At 44.9% G+C, this 22,589-nt stretch overlaps 2 protein-coding genes across 3 annotated transcripts in view; both read left to right on the top strand.

The window, feature by feature from the left end:
* LLGL2 (LLGL scribble cell polarity complex component 2) overlaps nt 1–1,622 on the top strand; it is a 34,615-nt gene extending 32,993 nt beyond the window's left edge. For both annotated transcript variants that reach the window (XM_071452701.1, XM_071452700.1), the window contains exons 25-26: nt 551–612; nt 957–1,622. In XM_071452701.1, coding sequence (XP_071308802.1) covers nt 551–612; nt 957–964 — 70 coding nt within the window. In that variant the 3' untranslated portion in view covers nt 965–1,622. The remainder of the gene's footprint in view (nt 1–550; nt 613–956) is intronic.
* A 12,775-nt stretch (nt 1,623–14,397) lies between these two features.
* MYO15B (myosin XVB) overlaps nt 14,398–22,589 on the top strand; it is a 44,782-nt gene continuing 36,590 nt past the window's right edge. The window contains exons 1-8 of the mRNA XM_071452601.1: nt 14,398–14,509; nt 15,035–15,904; nt 17,132–17,361; nt 19,430–19,539; nt 19,986–20,060; nt 20,456–20,552; nt 21,077–21,180; nt 22,309–22,372. Of these exons, the coding sequence (XP_071308702.1) occupies nt 14,398–14,509; nt 15,035–15,904; nt 17,132–17,361; nt 19,430–19,539; nt 19,986–20,060; nt 20,456–20,552; nt 21,077–21,180; nt 22,309–22,372 (1,662 nt within the window). The remainder of the gene's footprint in view (nt 14,510–15,034; nt 15,905–17,131; nt 17,362–19,429; nt 19,540–19,985; nt 20,061–20,455; nt 20,553–21,076; nt 21,181–22,308; nt 22,373–22,589) is intronic.

Below are 22,589 nucleotides of genomic sequence, written 5' to 3'. Positions count from 1 at the left end.
AATGAGAGGCAGGTTCTCTTTCACATGCTGTCCCTTGGCGTTTTTTATGAATAATGCTTTGTCTCTTTCTCTCCGAAAAGCAGGAGAGATCACATTCCCACCTCCCCAAGGAACAGGACTCTGAGTATTCGCATACAGGTTTCTATTTGTGTCAACCCATGCTGATCTAAGGGCAGGCCACACGGGCTAAGTTGGTCAAGGATGGGACTCTGGAGTTTTAATCCTGGCTTGACACTGTCCCTTGGATGTGTTCAGTGTCTCTGCTCCCATTCTGTCTGTACAATAGAGCTGAGCTACCACCACGGCTGCGGGGCTTTACTCATCTCCCTAGGATGGTCAGGGGCTACCAAGTGTAGGCAAAGGACTACTCTGCAACAGGAGGCTTGGTGGGATTGGTAACTGCTGGTGTGGAAGGATCAGTGACTGCCTGACATGCTCTGCTCTGTGCACTTCCTCTGGACACTACCTCATCCTGGTCTTCTGTCGGCATCTGGGAGTGGATGGGATGAGACTGCACTGCAATAAGGAATGTCTTCTTGTGTCATTGCAGGAGCTATGCAGAAAAAAATTCGGCAAGAAGTCCACTAGGACACGGACTAAGTAATGGAGGAGGTAGGTGAGGCTAAAGATATTTGAAGTAGCCAAAGGAAGCAGAAAGTAGAATGAAATTTCTTAATAAGCTCCAGCTTATTTCAATGCTCTGTGCAGAACTCTGACCTCAGTTTTTGGGGTGGGAATCTGCTGGCTGAGTGGTGTGTGAGCACTGTTCAGCACCTTACATGCTACACCAGTGGTAAAGGAAGAGCTAAAAATCCTTTGAAGGCTCCCTTATCACAAAGTGAGCTGGTGAGGTAGCCAGAGCTCCCAGCAGCAATCTGAGTGTATCAGCTCATTAGCTCTCATTAGCTTTTACTGCCTGCCTTTTCAAATAGCTTTTGCATTCTTCTCTCCTGCAGCAGATTGACCAGAACTCATGGAGGACCTCGTGGCATTGGACTGAGTGCCATAACACTACTGACTGGGCAAACCGTCCCTGGGGAGAAGGCACCAGAGCTCCCAGCAGCCAGGCTGGGGAGCTGCAGCTCAGTGCTTCTGCCTCTGCCTCCCCTTTAGTGCCTCTTGGAGACCTCTCCTGCTGGAGCCTGCCTTGCTTTAGGACAGCAGTGGATGCCAGCTCTGATGCACCACAAGCCTCTGAGTACACCTAACATTCAAATGTTTGCACATTTCTCTTTTCTACTGGGCTGGGTTTTAAATTATAAATGTTTTACTGCCTCGGTGCAGGATTTTAATAAACGCACACTGTTACCTCCAACAATTATTTTTTGTACATTTTTTTAAAATCTTATGGGTATTTCAGTTTTAACAGAAACATTTAGAAATTTACTTTAAGAAAAAAACATTAAGTAATATATACTAGATTCCTGTGACTGCTGTACGTGGTATCTGAATGAGTAATTTTGGGGTTTGTTTGTTATGGTACTGTTAACTGGCTTTATGGATTTGGGTAGAATCTATTTTTGTAGCCATTCAAATTGGAGGAAAACTAATTGAATTTGATTTTTGTTTCAACACTACATTGCTTTTTTTTTGGCAATAAAATTCTGAATTCCCTTTTGTGATCCTTGTCTCCTCTCATATCTATTCTGTCCTTCAAAAGCTTCTTTTATATTGCCCACAGATGCCTGGGAGAAGGTGGAGCTGCCCTCTGAGCTGAGGGGGGCAAAGAGCACTCCTGGAGGGAAGCAAGGTGGTGGGTGGGAGGAGCAAAGGGATTGTGTCACCATCCTGCAATCCATGTGGGATGGGAATGCCAGGAAAGGGCACTGCTTCACATCATAGTCCCTGGAAGGTCATTGCTGGTTTGTCCTGAATAAACATGCATGATAACACTGGAGGGAGACAGGATTGATCTGGCAGTGCTGCTGTGCTGTCTGCCAGTGGATTTGGAATTGAAGCTGGTGAAGCTCTGCAGAGAGCAGTTTGGTCCTCTTTAAAATTTCTTTCCTTTATCCCTCACCTAACAGCTAAGAAAAAGAACAAAGTATTCTGAAATTTCTCTACTGTAACTTGCTTGTAGCACTGTGACAGCCAGTGAGGAAGAACTAAATCCTCCTGGAATGGAGCTGAGTTGCTGTCCTTGGCACACTTTGGAAACTTCTCCTTGGAAGCCCTCTTGTTTCTGCCTCTCCTTGGGAGCCCTCTAGATCTTCCCAAGCAAGGCTGAGGAATCCTTTCTTACCTACAGCACTAGGATGGCACAATCTGTTCTGCAGGAAAAAATGCTTGTAGAGTTGCTCTGCTGGTACTGCAGGCACCCTTCCTTCTAAAACTATTAATACCTCCTTTGAGACCTAATTTATGGCTCATGAGGTTTTAGAGAGCCTTCTCTTTCAGTTTCCATTTCTAAAGTAGTTTTCACTTCCTTATTTCTGTTTGCTTCATTATTTCCTTGTCTCTTGCTGCAGGACTGAAGCTGGCAGGGAGGTGTCCTGCTGTTTCCACCTCTTGTGCCAGGCATTGATGCTGCAAATTTACAGGAAATTATGGTTTAATCAGCAACTTCTGAGCTGCTGTCACTCTGTGCATGTGCATCATCCTGGTGCACCCAGCTGCTTCTTTCTGCTCCTTACAGATGGACTCATTCTAAAGCCTTTTCTGAGTATTTATTTGTTGGCAGGCTTGGGGGAAGAGATGTGACAGTCTTACTCAGAAAGGGCAGAAGAAATTTATTATCTTCTCCCTGTTTTCACCCACATAACTTGAGAACTCCCGGAAGAGTGAGAGATTCACAAAAATGGTACAATTTTTTGTAAACTCTAAAGTACATTTAGATTCAAAACCAACAGCCAAAAAAAAAATCCAGGCTTCTTATTTTCTTCAGAGGACAAGCCAGACTACAAATGGGATTGAGTCATTTAGGATATGTGCTATGGCAGATTTTTTTTTTCAAGCAGAGCTTTGGAACTGAAGGATTTACTGGAATGAGATCCTTGGCTTGTTGTGGGCAGACACATTAAGAATCTTTTTAGAGCTCCTATGCCTAAAATTCAGGAGAAATTGCAAAGGGACAAAACAGGGCAAGGCTGAAGCTCATGAATTGTGCTTTCAGTTGTGTTCTGAGTTGAGCAGGAAGGGATGGAAAGGCTTGTGACAGAATTAGGGTGTATTTTTTGTGCTGTCAGAAAACAAACAGCAAGTAAAATTGGTGATGGGATGAGATGATCATGAGGGGTGGAGCCTTCAATGAATGAATGTAAGCAGCTTTTGAATGTTGTGGGGGGGAAAAAAATCCCTTTTCATCTCTCCCTTTCAGGAACTGCCTTCTGAGCCTTGTGGTTACTCTTAGCCTGCCCCTCAGCTGACACTAAAAATAATGGCCTGCTTCTGATCAGAGGACTCAGCTGCTGCCAAACCCCTCGAATTTTGTGCCTACCTCTACTTTTCACTTGAACTCCTTGTCTGGGATCTGATAGGAGTTTGCTGGCCCTCTCCAAGAGCTAATGCTTTAATGCTTGGAAGCACTCTGAGGGCTCATTGGCCCTTATTAAGGTTATTGCCAGTCAGGCTTTGGCAGTGCTTCCCCCTTCTCCTGCTTTGTGCAGCCTCACAGGGCTCTGGCACTGGGAAGTGTCCCTTGGCTGCAGGACCAGAGTTGCTGTTAACACTGACTTGAAAAAATCCTTCCAGCAATGCTGGCACAGCGTTCCCTGACCCCCACAGACCTGCTGCTCTGCAGAGGGGACAGTCTTGGATCACAACTAAAGAACAAATTTTCCCCATCTGAGTACACATTGGGTCCCTAATATGGGATGCTGTTTTATAGTGGCCTGAGTTTTAGGTCAAATGCTTTCTGGTAATGTGAGCTCTTTTATGGGGTGGTGTGTTTGCTGCCAAAATTCTCTACTCCTAGAAAAGCTTGGCCTGGAGCTCTTTTTTTTTTTTTTTTACTTTTCAATAGTAATTCAAGCTTTCCTCAGATGTTTAGGAGTTGAATATTTGCAGAATTTGTCTAACAGTTCTATTAGAAGAACATAATGTTGGAAGGAAAAGTAATTTTCATCTTGGTCTTGAAGCCTGAGGCCTGTCTGGTTAGTGAGAGAATGATTTTTTTTTTTAAATTTTTTTTTTTTTTTACAGCTTAATTGGTCTGTTTCTTAGAATATGGTTTGTGTCTGTGGCAGCTCAAAGGATTTCATGCCTGGACTGTGGTCCTGAATTCAGCCTCCAAACCACTGCCTATGTGGCCTCATGGATTGGGATGTCTTTAAAAGGAGCAGGAATTGGTATGGCTGAAAGATGAGACAGACTTTAGTGTAAAATTGCTTCTAAAACCCAGCAGTCCTTGCTAAGCCATATTAGACTTTGTTGTCTCTTTCAAGCAAAGCCCAAGGTTTGTTGCAGCTGTAGCTGATTCCCTGGGGGAAGCAAGGTGGAAAAATTCCTCCAATATCTGCCACAAGCCCTTGGTCACAGGAAGGAAACTCAGCACCTTCACTCACAGCCACAAGCCCCAAGTGCTTGGGTTATTCCTCAGCCTCTTTCTCCAACATGATGATGATGGGGGTGTCTGATTAGCTTTCTGGGTTAGATGCAGCTTCCCATAGGACCAGCAAATCCCTGTGTGAAAAGGCTGCTGTAGCAGTAGGATGGTCCTTGAGATCATCCTGGCATTGATTAATCTGTCCCAGCTGCTGCCCAGGCAGAAATGGCCTCTCCCAGGTGAGATTTTCTTGTAATGAAACTGATGTATGACCAAACTCCTCATTTCCATCTTGCCTCTCACGCCTTTTATGCATGATGGCTGATCCATGGGGATGGAGGGATGAGTTTGCTGGGAACACAACCAAGACAGGAGAGCTAAAAGGCTCCTTGCCCTTGTGGCCTGTTTCAGTAGGGAGGAAAACAGATTAAAAGGTACTTTGAGGCTCTTCCCTCTGCTTACCTCTTCCCCAGCTAAATGAGTAGAAACTGATCTCTCCAGCTCCTTGGGCACAGCTCTTGTATGCAGAGCTAAGTTATATTTTAAAAGAGTTTTTGGCAAGGGAGCCCTCTTAAAGATGGATGGTCCTGAGCATGTGCTGACAGCATCAGGCAGTCACCCGAGGCTGGAAGGACCTGTACCTCCAAGGGCAGAGCCCAGCCTGTCCCTGACTCTTGCCCTTCAAAAGACACAGATCTCTTCCTCCTGTTTGCTCCTCTGCCAGATGAGTCTGTGCACTGTGTGCTTATTCCTTCTGCCTCTGCATATTGGTCATTTGTTTAAAGCCAATCTCTGCTTATGCTTAAGGCAGGGTCTTCAAGAAATGAACCTTGGATTCTGCTCACACTCTCCTTCCTTGAAGGGAATTTACCTGTATCAGATTGCTGTGCTGAGCCCTTGAAAAGCAGGCTGAGCTCCTAAAAAAACCTAATTGGCAACACAAGGACATCTCTGAGTTGCTGAACATCACCCCAAACATCAGATACTGCAGCTGAAGCTCTGATGGGGTAAGAGTCCAAGGAAGCAGAGAATGTGGCAGGATAAGAAAAGGCTTGGTGTTATTTCTTAGGCAGTAAATTGAGACAAAAGTGGCTTCAGCTATAGCTGGGGGAGCTTTATTCCAAACTGCAAGTTAGCCACAGGAATGGAATTTGGGAGAGGTGTTTTTCAAGGGTGTGATTGTTCTGTAGACAAACACATCCTCCTGACTTTATTGTGACACAGTTAAGAGCACATAAAATGCAGGCTGTGACCAAAGGAGGTATCAGAGTCCTTAATTGGTTTGATTACCTGTGATCTTGTCAGTGCTGTGACAGTTTGCTCATAGTTCACAGCTGGTGATATTTGCCTGTACTTTCATTACAGGAAGATGTTTAAAATGTAAATTAACAGTAAGGAGGATGTGAAAAAAAAATCCATCTCAAGGAAATTCAGCTCTGTCAAGGTAGATCCATGAGGCACAGTTTATGGAAATAATAAAATTTAAGCATTAAGTGATAGTTACTTACTATGGATTTAACCTTTAAAAAAGATGGATTTAATTTTATACTTAAATTACTGAAGCTCCAGAGCAGGTGGCAGTACCTCAGCCCTAAAGGCTCCTGAAGCCCTTTGCTAAGAGCAGTGTCAGTCCAGGCACTGGGATTCCTGTTGTGCAGCATCCAAGGTCCAGCCTTAAAACACCCTGTTTTGAAATTGGTTAGTGATACATGAGAATTTCAAAGTGAAATAATATCATGTCATCTCTCTGAAGTGCTTTGCCCTTTTAAAGCCTCAGGCCTTGGATTGGATAGAAACCACTCCTGCTCCAATTCATCTCTGTCAGCTGATGTTGCACAGGCAGATTCCTCCTGACAGTTCTCTGCCCATTCATCTCTTCCTTAGAGGTTTGTTTAAACCACTAAAAAATCCTGTTTGAGGGTAAGAGCTTCAACTAGTAATTTTTAGTGCACAAGAAAAGTGCCCATTTCTCAGGAACTCAATTCAGAGGCATGAATTAATGTATCAGAACTCCATGTGCCTCATTAATTAATAACATGGCACGCAGGTACCATTAACCTGCTAGATTTTCTTTGAGGAGAAGGAACAGAAAGTAGCTGTGATCACTTTCTGTTTCAGAAGACTGACCAGGCTTGGTTCTGCACTTTCTCACTGAAGTGCTTGTTCTGGATCTGCTTGTGCACAGAAAGAGTTTTCCATTGGAATGTGTCCTGCATGGAAGTGGCTCAAATTCTATAAACAATTTCCTTGTCACAGTGATATCTGGTGAGAGATTTATGTGAGGATCTCTCCTGTGCATAGGGAGAGGTGAGACCTCTCATAAAATGAAGAAGGATTTACAGAAGATTAAGGGAGTTAAATATCTGCAGTGGAACAGAGCATAAGATACAGGGTAGTTAATATGAAATGAGAGAAAATGTTTGTCATCCTATAAAATAAATGTCAAGTTTTGGAAGCAATCACCTTGAGAAGAGTCTTTGAGTGTCTTCAAATGCCTGGCTGAGCAAACAACTCCCAGTCTGTTTCAGATCTTCAGTAACAGCATAATAACAGTGTCTGTGCCTCAAAACTGTAAAGACAGTATCACAGGGCATAAAAAATGTGAGTGGCCCAACATCTCATGAAAGTTAACAAACTTCCAGTATAGGACAATGTGCTTTTAACAGAGCCTCTGGCCAAGTTTCCAAACCAAACTTTCTTCCAGGAACAGTGGCCTTCCTGTACCCTCCCCCTCTTTCCCTCCCAGAGTTCAGGAGCTCCAGAGAGTTTCACCTTTGTGGCCAAGGTCTGTCCTGCCCTCCTGTGTTGCTTGTTCCTGCTCCCTTTCTTCTCTTGGTGCACATGTGCGCTTTTAAATTTAATTTTTAACTAACTAATGCCTTATGATCTGGAATAAGGGAATAACCAGCAAGGGCAATTCCAGGCAAACAGGCCTCTCATTTAGGAGGAAGCTCAGCATGAGGAAGCTCAACTTACCTGTAAGATCAAATTGCACTGAGGTGACCACCAGCACTGGAGCAAAGGAAACAGCTGGGGAATACAGAAGGCACTGGAAGGAAGGAGTGGCCCCACGAAGTCAGTGTGGCTGTAATGTGAGACCTCATCCTTAGCTGCATGGTTCCTTCTACCTTTATCTCTGCAAGCTTATTAGAAACTGCTGGGGATTTTCAACTACCTGGGTGTAATCATTTCAGTCTGCACAATCTGACATTCTACTTTGAGCCTTTGATTTGTGCTTTGGGGGCTCAGCTGCTTTCTGCAGAGCACTCATTTCCCACGGGAGAGCAGCCCTGGGGCTGTAGCCCACCCCCCACTATTAAAAAGCCTCTTACTTTCATGTATAATTGGGTTGAAACCCGGTTTAAATCCAGGGGATTTCACTGACTCAGAGGAATTCTCTATCAAACCCAGGGTTCCCAGCTATGCACAAACAGGGAAGGAGAGCAGGGACAGCTCATTTGGGGCCAGGTTCCTTGGTGTGCCCAGTAAAAATAAAGTACAAACAGCACATCCAAGAGCAGCACAGGGCACAGCAGCAGTGAAGGAGCAGTGGGCTGAGCCTTGGGCCTGTTTCTGGCTGCTGCTGGCACTGCTCTCCAGGAGCTCACTGGTGTTACCAAACCAGTGCTACCAAACCAGGACTGGATTTAGTGGAGGCTTGCCTGGCCTTTCCTCCTCAGTTTGCTCCTTTTAGACACAACCACAGAGGTCACTCAGGGGATTAGAAGGGAGAAGTCTGAGCCCTGTCTTAGCACAGAGTCCTTCAGCTCACCCAGCTCAGGTCCATCCCTGCCCAGAGCCTGGGGCTGTCTGACCCCTGGGCTGGGGCCATTGCCTTGCAGTGTAACAGGATCATCCAGCCCTGCTGCACGGCAGACAATTGGGCAACAAAGTGCTCCTGAAATATTTAAGGGGGCTGTTTTCAAACCTGTGTAACTTAATTGTTTTGGTTTCTCCTTGCAATGAATATTTTATTTGGCTTCCTCGGGTTATGGCTGGGGAAGAGGCCCTTGGAGACCTTTGGGCTTGTCCTAAAATAGCTGGAAGAAAGCAGCAGAGCCCAGTTTGAAACAGCCAGAGGTCAGGAATGAGAGGTCAGGAATTCTCCCTCAGTAGCCTGGGGTACAGGATCAAAGGAGAATATTTGCTGTCAATATGAGGAAGCATATTGATATGGAAGCAAGAGTGGAGATATTTTATATTAATGTAATGGGGGATGGGGGAAATGAGGAGAGATAGATAAAAAAGATATATTTTTAAACAAGTCTTAGAGGCTTCAGGGTCCTGCCTGGATTGTCAATTCTACTTGCAGTGGAGTCAAACCAAGAGGAGACCCTATTTATATGTTTAGGGTGTTTATCTTAAAAACAGATGTTCTTAAGAATAGCTTTGGCCAATCTCTTTACCTGAGCTATTACCAAGCAAACAAGGCGGTTGGGAATTTATGCAAAGTGTGATTTCTCTGATCAATCACAGCCAGTTTCTACTTTTTTATTTGTGTGATTTAGTAATTTTAAAAAATTGAGTTACTTTTCATGTCTCACACAATAGCATCAAAAGCTTTTCTTTTATATAATTTACTTAAGAATTTTCAGTGAAAAGGTGATTCTGATGTTTTATCACTCACTAATAACTTTTTAAAATCATAGTGGCTGAATTCTGGCTGAAAGGACCTGGAATTTTGCATAAATGAAGAAAATCTTTAGGAAACTCCACTATCCAGTCTACTTGGGGATCTGGAGCTGAAATCTGGAAGGGTTTCATCTTTCCTGGTGCTTATCTGCCTCTCCCTTAGTGAGATATGAACCAACTGCCAGCATCTTGCCAGGAGCACTTTAAAAGGCAAACAAATGTGTTCAGTCTGTGCAGAGTTCAGGTTAGAGGTGCTGGGACAGCCAGGCTGGAGACTGGGGTGGGGAGGGAGTATCTGACAGCACCAGTTTAGCCTTTCTCCTCTCAGGTAGCTCAGAGCAGACAGGAGTCTGAAGTGAATGTGAGCAGTGGCTTCATCTCAGCCCTCCCAGGATGAAATCCAAATGTCTGAGGCTTCTGACAAATCACAGAAATCAAAGCAGCAGCTCCAGTGCTGCCTGGGTTATGCAGAGCCTTGAAGAGGCTCCCGCTGATGCTGATGGAGTTTGTTAGAGCCATTTCCTCCTCAGGAGTTGAATTTTTCAGAGCAGTTTCTCCTCCTTGCCACACACATTAGAAGCTTAGACCTGAGAGCCCCGGGGCTTTTCTCCAAGAGTCGTTAAGGAATTGATGCTCCACATGCCATCAGTCATTCTGGGCTTTACAGGAGAGATTTCTCTTTTCTGCAGAGAGGAATAGAGAGTGACTTGTGGACAGTTAATAAAAGAAAGTGATGAAATAAAATAATTAACTACACTGTTGCTCTACAGCCTCATTCTTGTGAACTAAGAGAAGTGGAGCATCCAGGGACAGAAAGCTCAGGTAAAACTCTTGAGTTCTCCAGCTCAACCCTCAGTTTTTATCTTTGCTTCTTAATGGAGGAATCCTCAAGGTACGGAACGGAACAGCCAGGGGCTCTTGGAAGGAGGTGGACAAACAGGTCCCACCCGAACTAATGCTGCAAAGCGTCTAAAATCTTATCACATTTCATGTTTGGGTCACTTGTTCTGGTGGCTGGCCAGACCTGAGTTCATTTTGTTTAATCTCCAGCTCCTCTGGAAAGGCTTTTTGGGAGGGGGCAGGAAACCTTACAGAGCCAGTGACACCCTCAGAGCTGTTAAATCCTGGTCTCCCTGTGCTGTCCCTTTGCAGCCTGGGGAGAGCAGGGGGAGGCTCACACTGAGCATTTGTGCCTGCTCTGTTACCTGATTTCTTGAGAACAGCCCAGGCAGGGCAAAACCATCCCTGAATTAAATAGAATTTCATGGACATAAACACTGCTGTGAGTAACCTCAGCATGTCTGCAATAAGAGAACAACTTCATTTGCAAATTCGAGTTGAAAGGAGATTTAGTCATTCTGCTTGATTTGGACTGAGATTTAGGCATAATGAGGGCAAAAATGGTGCCAGTTTTGCTGTCTTTTTCAGTGCTGAGCTGGAAACTGCTTTCCTGTTTCAGCAGAGAGCTTGGTATTGGCAAGGAGGGAGCAGAGGCTGAGCTACCCGTGCTTGGCTCTCTGCAATAAAACTCCAGGGCTGCAAAAGAAAGGGGCCTATGATTTAATTCTTTTCACTGGCCTAAGCTTTTTTTTTTAGGTAGTTTTTACTGTGCCTTGTCTGGTAGCCTCTTGCATTATTGTGGATGTGTTTTGGTTTTGGAATTGACCCTTTCAGTCTTTCTTTGGGGGTGCACCTAATCATACCACACCTGACCCTGACCTAGGTGAAATCCCACCTCTTCTTTTATCTCAAACTCTGCAAGCCAGCTGCTGATATTGCTGGTTGAAAAGTTCAAAAGATACCATGAGAAAGCTTGAATTATTGATGCCACTCTCCTTCCATATACATGTAATTATCTGCTCTTGGGGCACAGCCCAGCCAGAATCCCTGTTAGACTCCACAGGCTTGCAAGAACTCTGGAACAGACCCTGGGCTGCAGGGAACAAGGCATGGGAGAGGGAATATGTTACCATTGCATGGATGGGGCCTGTGATCCAGGTAAGGGACAGCTAGCTGGAATCAGTGTAGGTATGTTACAAAAAATTACTGTGCAGAGTGATAAAAGAAGGGGTTAGAGCCATTTTTAGAGTGAATGAAAATAGGAACTTAAGAACTAAGTTCCAGGCAGGTTCCTTTAATATTAATGATTGTACTTTCCTCTGTATGAGTTGGGAGAATCCAGTGTGCTCAGGGAAGACAGACAATTCCCTATTGGTCTTAAAATAGCAGTGTGAGCTTTCTGCTCTTCTTTTTATCTGTAGGTTCATGCTGTGATTCTTGACAGCACTGAGGATCTTCTTTCTCTGATGTGAGTTATTCTCATTTCTTCTAAAAAGAGAGAATGCCATGGAATTGTTCTTTTTCCTGTAGTGATTTAGATGAAGTTGGTGTGGTGAGGGGAGCTGAAAACCTGATAAGCAGCATCTTTCACCTGCTGCAGTGTGCCCAGCAGGCAGATGGTCCAGGGCAGTTAATCAGAGCAGGTCTGATGTCAAAGGAGTTGTTTATATAAGCAGTGATTCAGCTTCCCATTCCCAGTAATAACAGTGGTGATACAAACCAATCTCCTCTAAAGCCCTGTCTCTGAAGAATTGTCAACTCCAGTTTTTCACTTTCTAACCCAGATTCACTCTGGGGTCCTGTCTTTACAGTGAGTCAAACCAAACTCCGGTGTCTAAGCTCCTGACAAATCAGTGTTCCTGACCTTCCTCCTCATCCAAGAATTTCAGCATTTTTGTTTTATGGAAGGCTTTAGACACATGACTATCTAGCAACAGCACATAAAAGCAGACCTTTATTTATTATTTTCTCCTGCATTTGGCACTGTAGAGAAGCTGAATCAACTTTAAGCCCCCAGGAGGACAGAACATTAACTATTCTGTACTGAGGATTTAGGGTCTAATTCAGCTGCCATTAATCTCAGTAACAAAAGTCTTGTTGCAGGATTTAGAGATCTAGGCCAGGAGTATTGGGGTATTAAGTGGGGAGGGGGGGCTGGAATGAGGTGACCAGACACCTGAGTATGACAGTCCTGTTCAGAGAGAGGGAGGGAATAGGATTGGTGTTCAGAGATGAACTCTGCTCTGGGCAGAGTGTCCAGGAGGGTTTCAACAGAGTCAGCTCTAGACCAGAACAAAAAAAAGCAAGTTTAGAGGGACCCCTAAGAACACATTGTTGTATGTAACTGCTTTCAGGGCAGCAGCTTTTTGGTTCAGTATCAGAGTTGCAGCTGGGGTAAAGGGAGATGCTGTTCTTCCCTATTGCAGATTGTTCTGTGGTGCAGAACAGCACAAAATAGGTGGCACAGAAAAGGAACCAACATTTGCAGTAAACCCCTGTGCTTTGCACACACCAAATGTGCTTTTGTTAGAGCATCATCCTTGCTGAGCTGTGGAAATCTCAAATGTGGTTTTGCTGCCCTCCTTGGAGTGACTGAGGTGAGACAAACTTTTTGATTCACTGAGTGGTTTCTTACAGAGTTGCTCCCAGAGTACTGGAATGCACTTTTTAATGGCCTTTTTTCAACATTTATTTTAATAACTTGTAAATACACTTGGACAATTTTCAGTCTGCAATTAGGTCATAAGATATTATGGAGAGTGGCTGAATTTCCATCTTTGCTGAGGTACTAAGTGCTAAAATCTCTCATTCCTTGTCAGACTTTATAGCAGCTGTAAAGGTTTAAAGCTTCTAAAGCTTGCTGAATTGCAATCTTGACTGTGGTTTTGCCCCTTCCCTGGGGCAGGGAAATGTCTGTGGATGGAAGTTCCAGGAAACCTCAGCCAAAGCTCTTTTGGGCTTGTAGCTTGTGTACAGACATTGCAACCATGGCCACTGGGGTGCAGGTTCAGAGTGTCAGACAGGTAAATACATTGCCAGCATCCCATAATAGTCTAACAAGTGACCGGAGGCTTCCAGATGCTGGATTTCAGCCTTTAAATAAAGTAACACTTGGTGGAGTTAGGAGGAATCTGTAACAAAATCTCGACTGCTCCATCCTCTGTTACCCGCTGACAGAATTTGTAAATTTGTAATGGCTGGAAGTTTCTCTTCTGCCTGTGGAGAATCCACAGAATTGGCTGAAAAACAAAGAGAAAGAAAAAGGAGAAAATGGAGAGAAGACTTTAACAGAGAAAGAGATGAGAGGACAAAATATATAATGGAATTTCCCTGTTCCATGTGCTGGTTTGTTCCCCGTCCATCCCTGGGTAGTGGAATTTCCAAGATAGTCCCAAATAGCCCCAACAAGAGCCTTTTAATCTGTTTTCTTTGGGAAGATGTTGCAGATTGATGGCTTTCCTTGCTGTAAGATTTTTCCCTTAGTCCCATTCTCCTCATCCACTCACCTCCAAGTTTTCCTTTCTCTGATCCATCATTTCCTTTCAGTTGTGCTCTTACTGTTTTGTGGTTTGGAGCCTTTCCTTGCAGTGTTTGGTGCTGGGGACCCAAACCCAGGCTCTGCCATCAGGACTTCATTCACTCCCAGGGGCCCCAGAGGATGCCTGAGGCAGCACAAAGTTCACTCATAAAATAAAGAGTCTGGAGAGCTGGAAAGGGCAGAAGTGATATTTTGCATCAGCCTGAAAGATCAGGACCAATCCTTTGGACACTTTTACATCTTTTATTCCATGCATATCATTAGAGGAAAGATAAAGAGATGAAGGGGTGAACAGCTGGGATGCTGACCATTTCCCACAGTGCCAGGGAGTGCCAGGGCACTCAGGGGCAGCTGAGTGGAGATGTTCTGACACTGCAGCAGGGTTTGCTGCTGATGTTTATTTCACATACATCACTGGATGTGTTCCTCTCTTCTGCAGCACAAAGAAGGATAGTGGAGAAGCAGAAACTGAAATAAAATAATCATTCTATCTTGAGCTACAATGTGTCCAAACCCTTCTCAGCTCTACGAAGTCATGGACACATGGCCTAATGAGGGATTCTTGGGGTGTCCTGTGCAGGCCCAGGAGTCAGACTTGGATGATCCTGGTGGGTCCCTTCCAGGTCATCATATTCTATGATGGTATGATTCTAATAAAAGAAGAAAATCAGAAAATCGTGATTTGTGACAAAATAAGCCAGAGATTAACCTGGAACAGGGCAGTCTGTTTGGCACTGCACAAGCGAGGCTCTGTAAATGTTTATTTGGCTCCACAGAACTGAGGCAAATTAGTGCTCAGGAGCATCTGGCTTCCTTTTGTAATTTATTTCACAGCAAAATGCACAATGTTTCCTTTCACAGATGAGTCAAGATAAGCCCTCACATATTCCTGAACACTGAGGAAATGCCTCCTGCCCGATCCAAGACTCGGCAGAAAAAGGCTGGGAAGGAGAAGGTGCTCAATTGTGAGCAAAACTCTGCAGGAGACTCAAAGATCTGCTGTGGGAAGAGGGAAGGTAAGAGCAGAGGCCAAGGGAAGGGCAAAGAGTCACTTCCTGCACAAGGTGACAGCCTTGGAGAAGAGCTCTTAAAAATCCAGAGGCTGGGGAGGCCTCAGGAAAGCAAAGATAATGACCACAAGAAGTTGTTCCGGAGAAAAAGAGCCTGCAGGAGAAATTATAAAAGTGAATCTGGTCTGGGGAGAAAACACAGAGAGTCCAGGTTGAAGGGGAAGAAAGGAAAGGCCTGCAAGCAATGGGAAGTGACATCAGGGCAGGAGAGTGAGGACAGCAGTGACAAGGAGGGAAAAGCCACCACAAATAGAAGGAAACAGAATTTTAAAAAGAGATGTGGAAAGAGACTCGGTGCCGGTGAAACTGGCACTGAGCTGGGGGCTGTGAAGGCAATCACAGAGCAAGGTGCTGAAGGCTCTTTTCAGAAACAGAACTTGGCAGAAAAGGCACAGAACCCCAGGGGAAGGCACAGAGGGAACCAGGACTTCAAGAAGGCTTCTGAACAGAAATCAGGTTCTCAATCCCAAGGCAGTACAGCGCAGGAAAAAGGTGAGAGGACTGGGAAAAAGCAAGCTGAAAATCTTACCAGGATTGTCATCACTGAAAGTGAGGATGAAAATATTCAGGAAACCTCAGGAAACTCCTGCTCTGACTCCAGCAGTGAAGGCCGTGGAACCCACAGAAAGGCTACAAAGGAGGCTGTGGTGGGCAGCACTTCCTGCAGTGAGGAGAGGAGCAGCTCTTCTGAGGAGAGGAGCAGCTCTTCTGAGTTAGATGGCAACAGTGAGAAAGAAGTTGTGCTCAAAGATCCTCCTGTGGGTGAAGGAAAAGGCTACAAGGAACTGGATGATGAAAGCAAGGAAGCATCTATGGAACCTGAAAAGGAGCTGATGACCACAGGTGGAAAAATTGAATCTGAGGCTGAAGGCACTGAATTTGCAGGATTGGAAGCAGAGGAGAAGATGAGGAAGCCAGACAACATGCTGAGACAACCAGAATGTGCTCCAGCAGAGAGCAGTGAGGCAGATGATCTGTTAAGCACTTCAGGAATCCAAGTTAAGAGGGTTAAGAACAGGGAAAATATTGAAATAGACAAGGAAATAGACAAAGAAAATATACTAGAAAATGACGGAGTTGAAGATATGTCAAAAGATGGACACATGAATTCTGACAGCAGGGGGGAGAGCAGCACTGCAGAGAACATTGATGAAGTAAAAGAAAACAAACCTGAACCACTCCCAACTGCTGGGAAAGCAAAACTCCACGTTCACCTTAGCAAATATGAACTGGAAGAGAAGGTGAATGATGAAGGCAGAGAGCTGGAAGATGGCTCCTTCCTCTCCAAGCAGCAGAGGACATTGAAGGAGAAACCTGGGAAGTGTGAGATCCCAGAAAAAGGTGAAGAGGGTGGAAATGGACAGAGGGACAGTTCAGACTGCAGCAGGCAGGACCTACCAGCACTGATGCTTCCAAAGAAATATTCTTCTCAATCCCAAATCCCCCTCAGTCTGGAAAACCAACATAAAAATGCTGAGACCGAACTGTCACCAAGCCAGAAACCAAATCCTGCCCAGATGGCTTTGGGAACCAGCTCAGACCTGAACAGTGTTGAAAGCATCTGTTCAAAAGCCATCACTCTAGAAACTCCCAGTAAACAAAGAGAACCCAACACAGCTCAGAGTTTTGGAGAGAAAAGGTTAAATACTTCAAGCTGCTCCATGATTACAAAAAAATCATCTGATAAGCAGCTCCATGGAAAGAAGAAAAAAGTTGGAAAAGTTATTGGAAAAGTTAAACAGAGTTCAGGCCAGTCTACAAAGGCAAAAAAAGAGAAAGCAGAAGAAGTGGTTGCAGAGGCACCTTCTGAAACAGAACCTGTGCATGGTGGGGAAGGATCCAAGCACCTGCACACCCGCTCTGCTTTTAGAAAAGTCACCAGCTGGCTTGGCCAAAAACCTGCCAAGAAAGCAAGGCTGAAAGCTCGACTGCTGAGTGTGGCACGTGCAATTGGTATCTCCAGATGGCTCTTGAAGAAATTTGGGAAGAAGAAGAGGAGCAGCAAACCTTTTGGATTCAGAAGTAGAATGGCAATCAGGATTCTGAGCACTGCTGGGTGGGTTGGTCAGTCTGGCAAAGCCTTCCCTGGACAGCTGGAGAGGGCTAAGCCGAGGGACAAAGAATCTTCTGCTTCATTAGTGGAGGAGAAAGGTGGTCCCAAAATGGTAGAGGAAGTGGGACACAGTGATTTGCCTCCTGGTGATTCCCCTCTTCATGGAACCAGTTCCTTTCCATGCTCGGATGAGAAGAACAGTGCTACTGATGCCAAGTTTGCTGTAGTGTTCCCCAGAGTCCACAGCTTGGTTAAGGCCAAGAACTCCTTGTCCAGGGGTTCTGGCAATGGTTATTCCCTACAGAAACTGAAATCTCCATCAGAGATAAAATCTGTCCCTCCTGTGCAACAGGCTTGCAGATTCAAATGTGACCTTCCCAGACCTCTGATGGATCCAAGCCAGAGAAACAGCAAGCAGGGCTTCCTCCCACGCCAAGAAGAGGAGCCAATCCCTACCTCAGATTATTGCAGTGAGGTGGGGAGCAAGGAGGGTTCAGGTGTCCTCCAGACTGCAGGATCCATGGTCACTCCTGGCGTGCACTGGTCCCAGCAGCAGGGGCAAGGATGGGACCCTGCAGCGTGGCTGAACTCTGAGCTGCTGCTGCCACGGCCAACCATGGAGAACCTGAGCAAATGGGCCACCTCCAAGGAGCCCCAGCTGGCCAACAGCAGTGGGAGGGTCTGCAAGGACCTGTGGGAGGCAGATGATATTGCTGACAATGAGCTGGAGTTCATGCAGAAACAGGTACGGGTGTTGTCCCCAGTACTGGAATGGAACTGAACTTCCCCTGATTTTCACTCATGTATCTGTGCATTTCAGGTGTACATGTGTGAAGAGCACTGTGCAGAAGTTGAGGAGATTGAAGATCTGACCAGACTGGAGTAGGTGTCCTCAGTGTCTGCAGCTTATTCAGGTCACAAGGGCTTGCTTGTTTTCCTGCAAAAGTGGCTCAAAAATAGAAAACACATTAGCTAGATAGATTAGCTAGATCCTTAGCTAGATAGGAGAAAATAAAATTTTTTCTCTGTGGGAGAAAATAGAATGGATTGGATGTGTATCATAGCTGAGTAACTGATGCTCTGCTGAAAAGCTGAGTAAAAGACTGAATTTTAGTAGTGAAGTTATGGACCTACACTGAACCACTGGGGAGGAGCAGAGGTGCAGAAGGAGCTCCTGGCTGTTATGTAGAGCGTGTCCCCAGGCTCTGCTGCACAGGAGGGCACATTGAACCTCTGCAGTCACAGCCCAGAGCCAGCAGCCCAGCCTGGTTAACACACTTCTGTACAGCTGCATCCCTGGAACTCTGCCTCTCCTGTAAAATGGTTCCCAGTCCTGAAATGGGTTCTAATAAAGGCCCAAAACACTTAATGGGTAGGGGAAATTAGGTTTAGAGGCTGATGTGAGTTCTGTGATGTAGCAGAAGGACAGAATTAGGAATTTAACATGCCTTTCTTATTGTATGAAGTGAGTGCTAAGAAAAGACAGCTTGCAGGATGAGAAGCAGATTTCTATGTTCTTTGCTTACTGATATTGGCATCTGTGGCTTTAGTGACTCCTGTTGCCTTCAGCTGTGAAAAATAATGTTCTACATCTCTAAGAGCTGATAAACCCTTGGTTCACTGCTGTTATTGAAAGATAAGCCCCTGACACTGCTCCTCACCATCCTCCCCTCCTGCAGTCCTGCTGAGATAAACACCTGTAAAGGCTGTGCAAGGGGCTGGGGTCACTGAGAGGAAATTCTGAGCTTTGAATGCTCCATTCTCTGGCCTGTTTAATCCTGAGGATGCTGGAACCACAGGAAGGCAGTGGAGAGTTTTAGTCCCAGCTCCTTACAAAATCTTTGATCCCCATATAGGCCCTTCAGTTAAGAGCTGGACTCCATGATCCTTGTGGGTCCCTTCCAATTCACAATATTCTGTGATCCTTGGGAGGGCAGAAAGGTTAATATTTAATATTAACACATGCAAGTGAAGCTTATGGCTGACAAGTCCTTTCCTCTGTTTGTAGGGAAGTCTCTGAGAGCTCAGTCCTGCTGTGCCTGAAGAGGAGGTTCCATTGCAATCTCATTTATGTATGGATAATTATGTTTGGTTTGGTTTGGTTTGGTTTGGTTTGGTGCTTATTCACTCTGAGCAATGAGCTTTTAGAGAAAGTAATTTATATTATGCCATCAAGCTTTAATAATGCACCAAGTATCTCACTCATTACTGGGAACAATGATAAAAACTATACTCCCACAGTTTTGCTCAGAAATCAGGTAGCATGAAATATTTGGGGCAAAATCTGGAAGTTCTAGAGTTTCTCTGTAATTTTGGTATTTGGTGCCAACCTGTGAGCATACTTGGGCTCCTTTTTAGCCTCAGCTGCTCCTAGTGGGAATCTCCTATTTTAGCAGAGAAGTTCTGAGTTAAAAATTGTGGATCTTGAGAAGAAACCTCAGAGTTTCTGCAAACATTTCACAGTGTTGCAGTCCAGATCTGGTTGTGGATGGTTAATTGTTCTCTTTTCCATTTACTGGCTCAAGTGCTCAAACCTGTGCCTGTAATTTGATGTAGAGAATAGATAGTGACTAGAGAAGATGACCACAGACCAGGGAATGCTCACTTATCCCAAATTATTAATGACAGAGATTTGAAAATGACCACTGAAAATCTGTGTCCTCAATAACTTGGCAGTATAGTCAGAATAAATAATATTCCTTTAAAGGGAATTTGTATATTTGTTTTAATATATGCATTCAGCTGCAATCCTTATTCAGAAAATTCTAAGAAGCCCCCAGATTTTTTTTTCCTCTTTCTTATTTTTGTCCTAGACTTACATTGGGCAAATTTTGATTTCTGTGAATCCTTTCAAAGACCTCAATATCTACTCTGAAGATGTGGCTACCGAGTACCAGCAAGGGACTCTCTCAAAAAGTGCCCCGTATGTTTTCCTTTCTCAAATAACTCTCTAAACCCTGTTCTGTTTGTAAAGTATTTTATTATTCCAGAAAGTATTTTATTTTCCTCCAGTTCTCTGGTAGAGCAGGATGAATGTCACAGGAAGTGAACAGCCCATTTGGCAAAGCTGTAGTTGCTTGGGTCTATAATCCTACAGAGCTAAAGTTCATCCCAGAAGTGTCCAAGGCCAGGCTGGACAGGGCTCGAAAAAATCAGGTCTAGTGGAAGTTGTCCCTGTCCATGGCAGAGGAATGAAATGGTCTTTAAGGTCCCTCCAACCCAAATCATTCTGTGATTTTTAGGTCAAGTTTCCTGGGTGAAGACACTGGCCCATCTCTGATGTAGATCCCTGGTGAGGACCCTGTTGGTGCTGCACTTGTGGGGTGAAGTGTGGGGTCAGTTAATGGGGGTTCCTTTCTGTCCATGCAGACACATCTTTGCCATAGCAGAGAGGGCCTACACGCTGTCCCAGTCATCAGGGCAGGAGCAGTGTGTCCTCATCAGGTAGGAACTGAAGGACTTTTTTGAAGGCCCTTTGATTTCATGATGTAAAAGTTCCACTTTTGTATTTCACTGCCTGTAAGTTGATCCTTCTGACTTGTACATGAGGGCTGCCTGTGGAGAACCTGAGTAAGATGGATTTTTATTTCACTCTTTGCAAGTAACAGTTTGAATTTAGTTTCACTTCAGAGGAGTGGGAGAGAAGGAGTCTGATATTCCCCTGGGGAATCCTTTGTGGGCCCATTTTGTCAGGTTGTCTCAGTGTTTCAAGGAATGGGTGATAGATCTTCAGCTGTAAATCAGCACACCCCCTCTGACTTGCTGCAGCAGGGCCTCTGATGTGCCTAGACCAGGTACCTCTGTTTTGATGCCAACTTCTCCACCTCTTGCTCCTGCAGTGGGCACAGTGGATCAGGTAAAACAGAAGCTGCCAAAGCCATTGTGCAATACCTGACCATGCTGTACCAGGGATCTGACAGCCACAGGATCAGACAGGTAACAGGCAAGTGAGCTTGGCTGGAGGCCGTGAGGGTTGGGCAGGGAAAGGAAGCCAAAGCCAGGGCAGGGAGGCTGCTGCTGCTGGTGTTCCTTTGGCTGGACTTGGGAGGGTTTGTGGTCCAAGGTGAAGCTCCCATAAAGACTCAAGGAGAGCTGGTGTATTTGTAGTTCTGTATTTTAAAACCTGGGAGACCTGATGCTGTGAAAAGTGCTGGATCTGTTTGAACAGAGAGCTGGTTGCTGCCAAGGAGAGCTTTTAGCAGTCTGGGAGGTGAATCAGAACAAGCACAGAGCAGAAGTAAAGTGAAGGATTATAGCAGTGAGAGTAAAGAGCTCACAGAGCAACTCACCACTGGCTAGAGATAATGATACATTTTAAAAGACATCTTTTACTCATGTGAGAATTATATCAGTGAAGTCCCGTTTTTTGTTTATCTTTTCAAACTGACAGGTGCATAAACCCTTTTGTGTTTAAAACCCTGTGATTGCTACTGAAGTGTTCCCTCCTCTTTTCTCTACAGCCCTGCAATGTCCTACCCATCCTTGAGAGTTTTGGAAATGCGAGAACCATCCTCAATGACAACTCCAGCCGTTTTGGAAAGCTGCTGAGTGTCCACCTGCGACAGTGAGTGTTGGAGAATCCCCTCGGGTCCCTCCAGCTGCCAAGGGGTGTTTGGGTGAGACCAGGTGGAGCAGTGCTGAGAGCTCACACATAAACCCTCCCTCCCTTTCCCTCTTGCTATTATCAGGGTAGGAAGAGGGTGAGTTTAAACTCCTATTTTGCTTTTTTTGTGTTTCCTCCCAAAAGAACAGATCTTGTTTGTCAAGATGAGTTAAAATGAGAACATAAGAATGGCTGAACTGGTTTATACCAAGGACCCATCTGATACCCTGCAGTGTCCTCAGCACTGACCTCAAGCACTGCCTGATGCAAGAACAGCCCAAATACAAGCAATGCTTTTCCCTAAAACCCCTTGAGCTCTTTAACATTTGCAGCAGCTCAGGAGTTTTCCTCAGTCTCCTGAGGTATTCCAGTTTCCTCTTGGGCTCATACAAACTTGATGTTTCTGCAACAGCCTTCAAGTGTTCCACAGGTCTAACCAGTTCTGTGAAAAACACCTTTCTGTTTTGAGCCTGCCTCCTTTCTAACTTCTGGATTTGGTTGGTTTGTTTGGGGATTTTTCCTGACTGTTGCCAAGCCCTGAGCTGATTGTTTCATGGAACTGTCTATCATAACCCTCAGGTCTCAGTCCTAAGGAACAATGGTTAAATTTGAGCCTGTCTGTTTATATGTGACGCTGGGTCTGTACCCATCACTTCACATTTATCTACAGTGGGCTTCATGTGCCATTTTCTTGCTCACTCACTCTGCACTCTAAGGTCTGTCTGCATTTATTCACAGTTGGCCTTCATCCTCACTACTCTGAACAATTTCATACAAGCAGGAAGCTTTGTCCCATTGCTGTTCAGCTCCTCTTCTAGGTCACTTATCAAACCCTCACAGGTCAGGTACAGACATTTTGTGGAACTCTGATGGTTGTTTCAGACTGTTAAGAGAATTGACCTTTATTCCTACCCACATTATGACTTTCCTTCTTATTCTGTGCTTGCTTGGTTTCCATGAAAATCCCACAATTTTGTCAAAACAATTTGGAGATTCCTGTAGATTATGTCCCTAAGATTGTTCTTATCTGCACAAATCTGCAGAAAACCTGTCTCCAGGTTCTGACAGGATCTGTTGTCTTCTGCTCAGGGGCGTTGTGGTGGGAACATCCATCTCCCAGTACCTGCTGGAGAAGTCCCGTGTGGTGTTTCAGGTGAGGACCAGTGGCCCCCTCTCTCCCTTATTAACATTTAGACTTAAATTTACTGTTAAATAACGGGGGTGGGAATTAGTATGAGAATTGTTTTCCATTTCTTCTACCAGCAAGAACTATGTCCCCTCCATGAGGTACAGGGTGACCACTTCTTTTATTTGAATAAAACAGGAGGTTTCTCTGTCTCAAACAGGTTGAATTAAGCCACTTATTAGGG

Source organism: Agelaius tricolor, unplaced genomic scaffold (assembly GCF_023055355.1).
Source record: "Agelaius tricolor isolate 1412-34295 unplaced genomic scaffold, bAgeTri1.0.p SCAF_35, whole genome shotgun sequence".
In the NCBI taxonomy this organism is placed as follows: Eukaryota; Metazoa; Chordata; class Aves; order Passeriformes; family Icteridae; genus Agelaius; species Agelaius tricolor.
The sequence above is the reverse complement of the archived record's forward strand: the minus strand, read 5'-3'. Positions and strand labels throughout refer to the sequence as shown.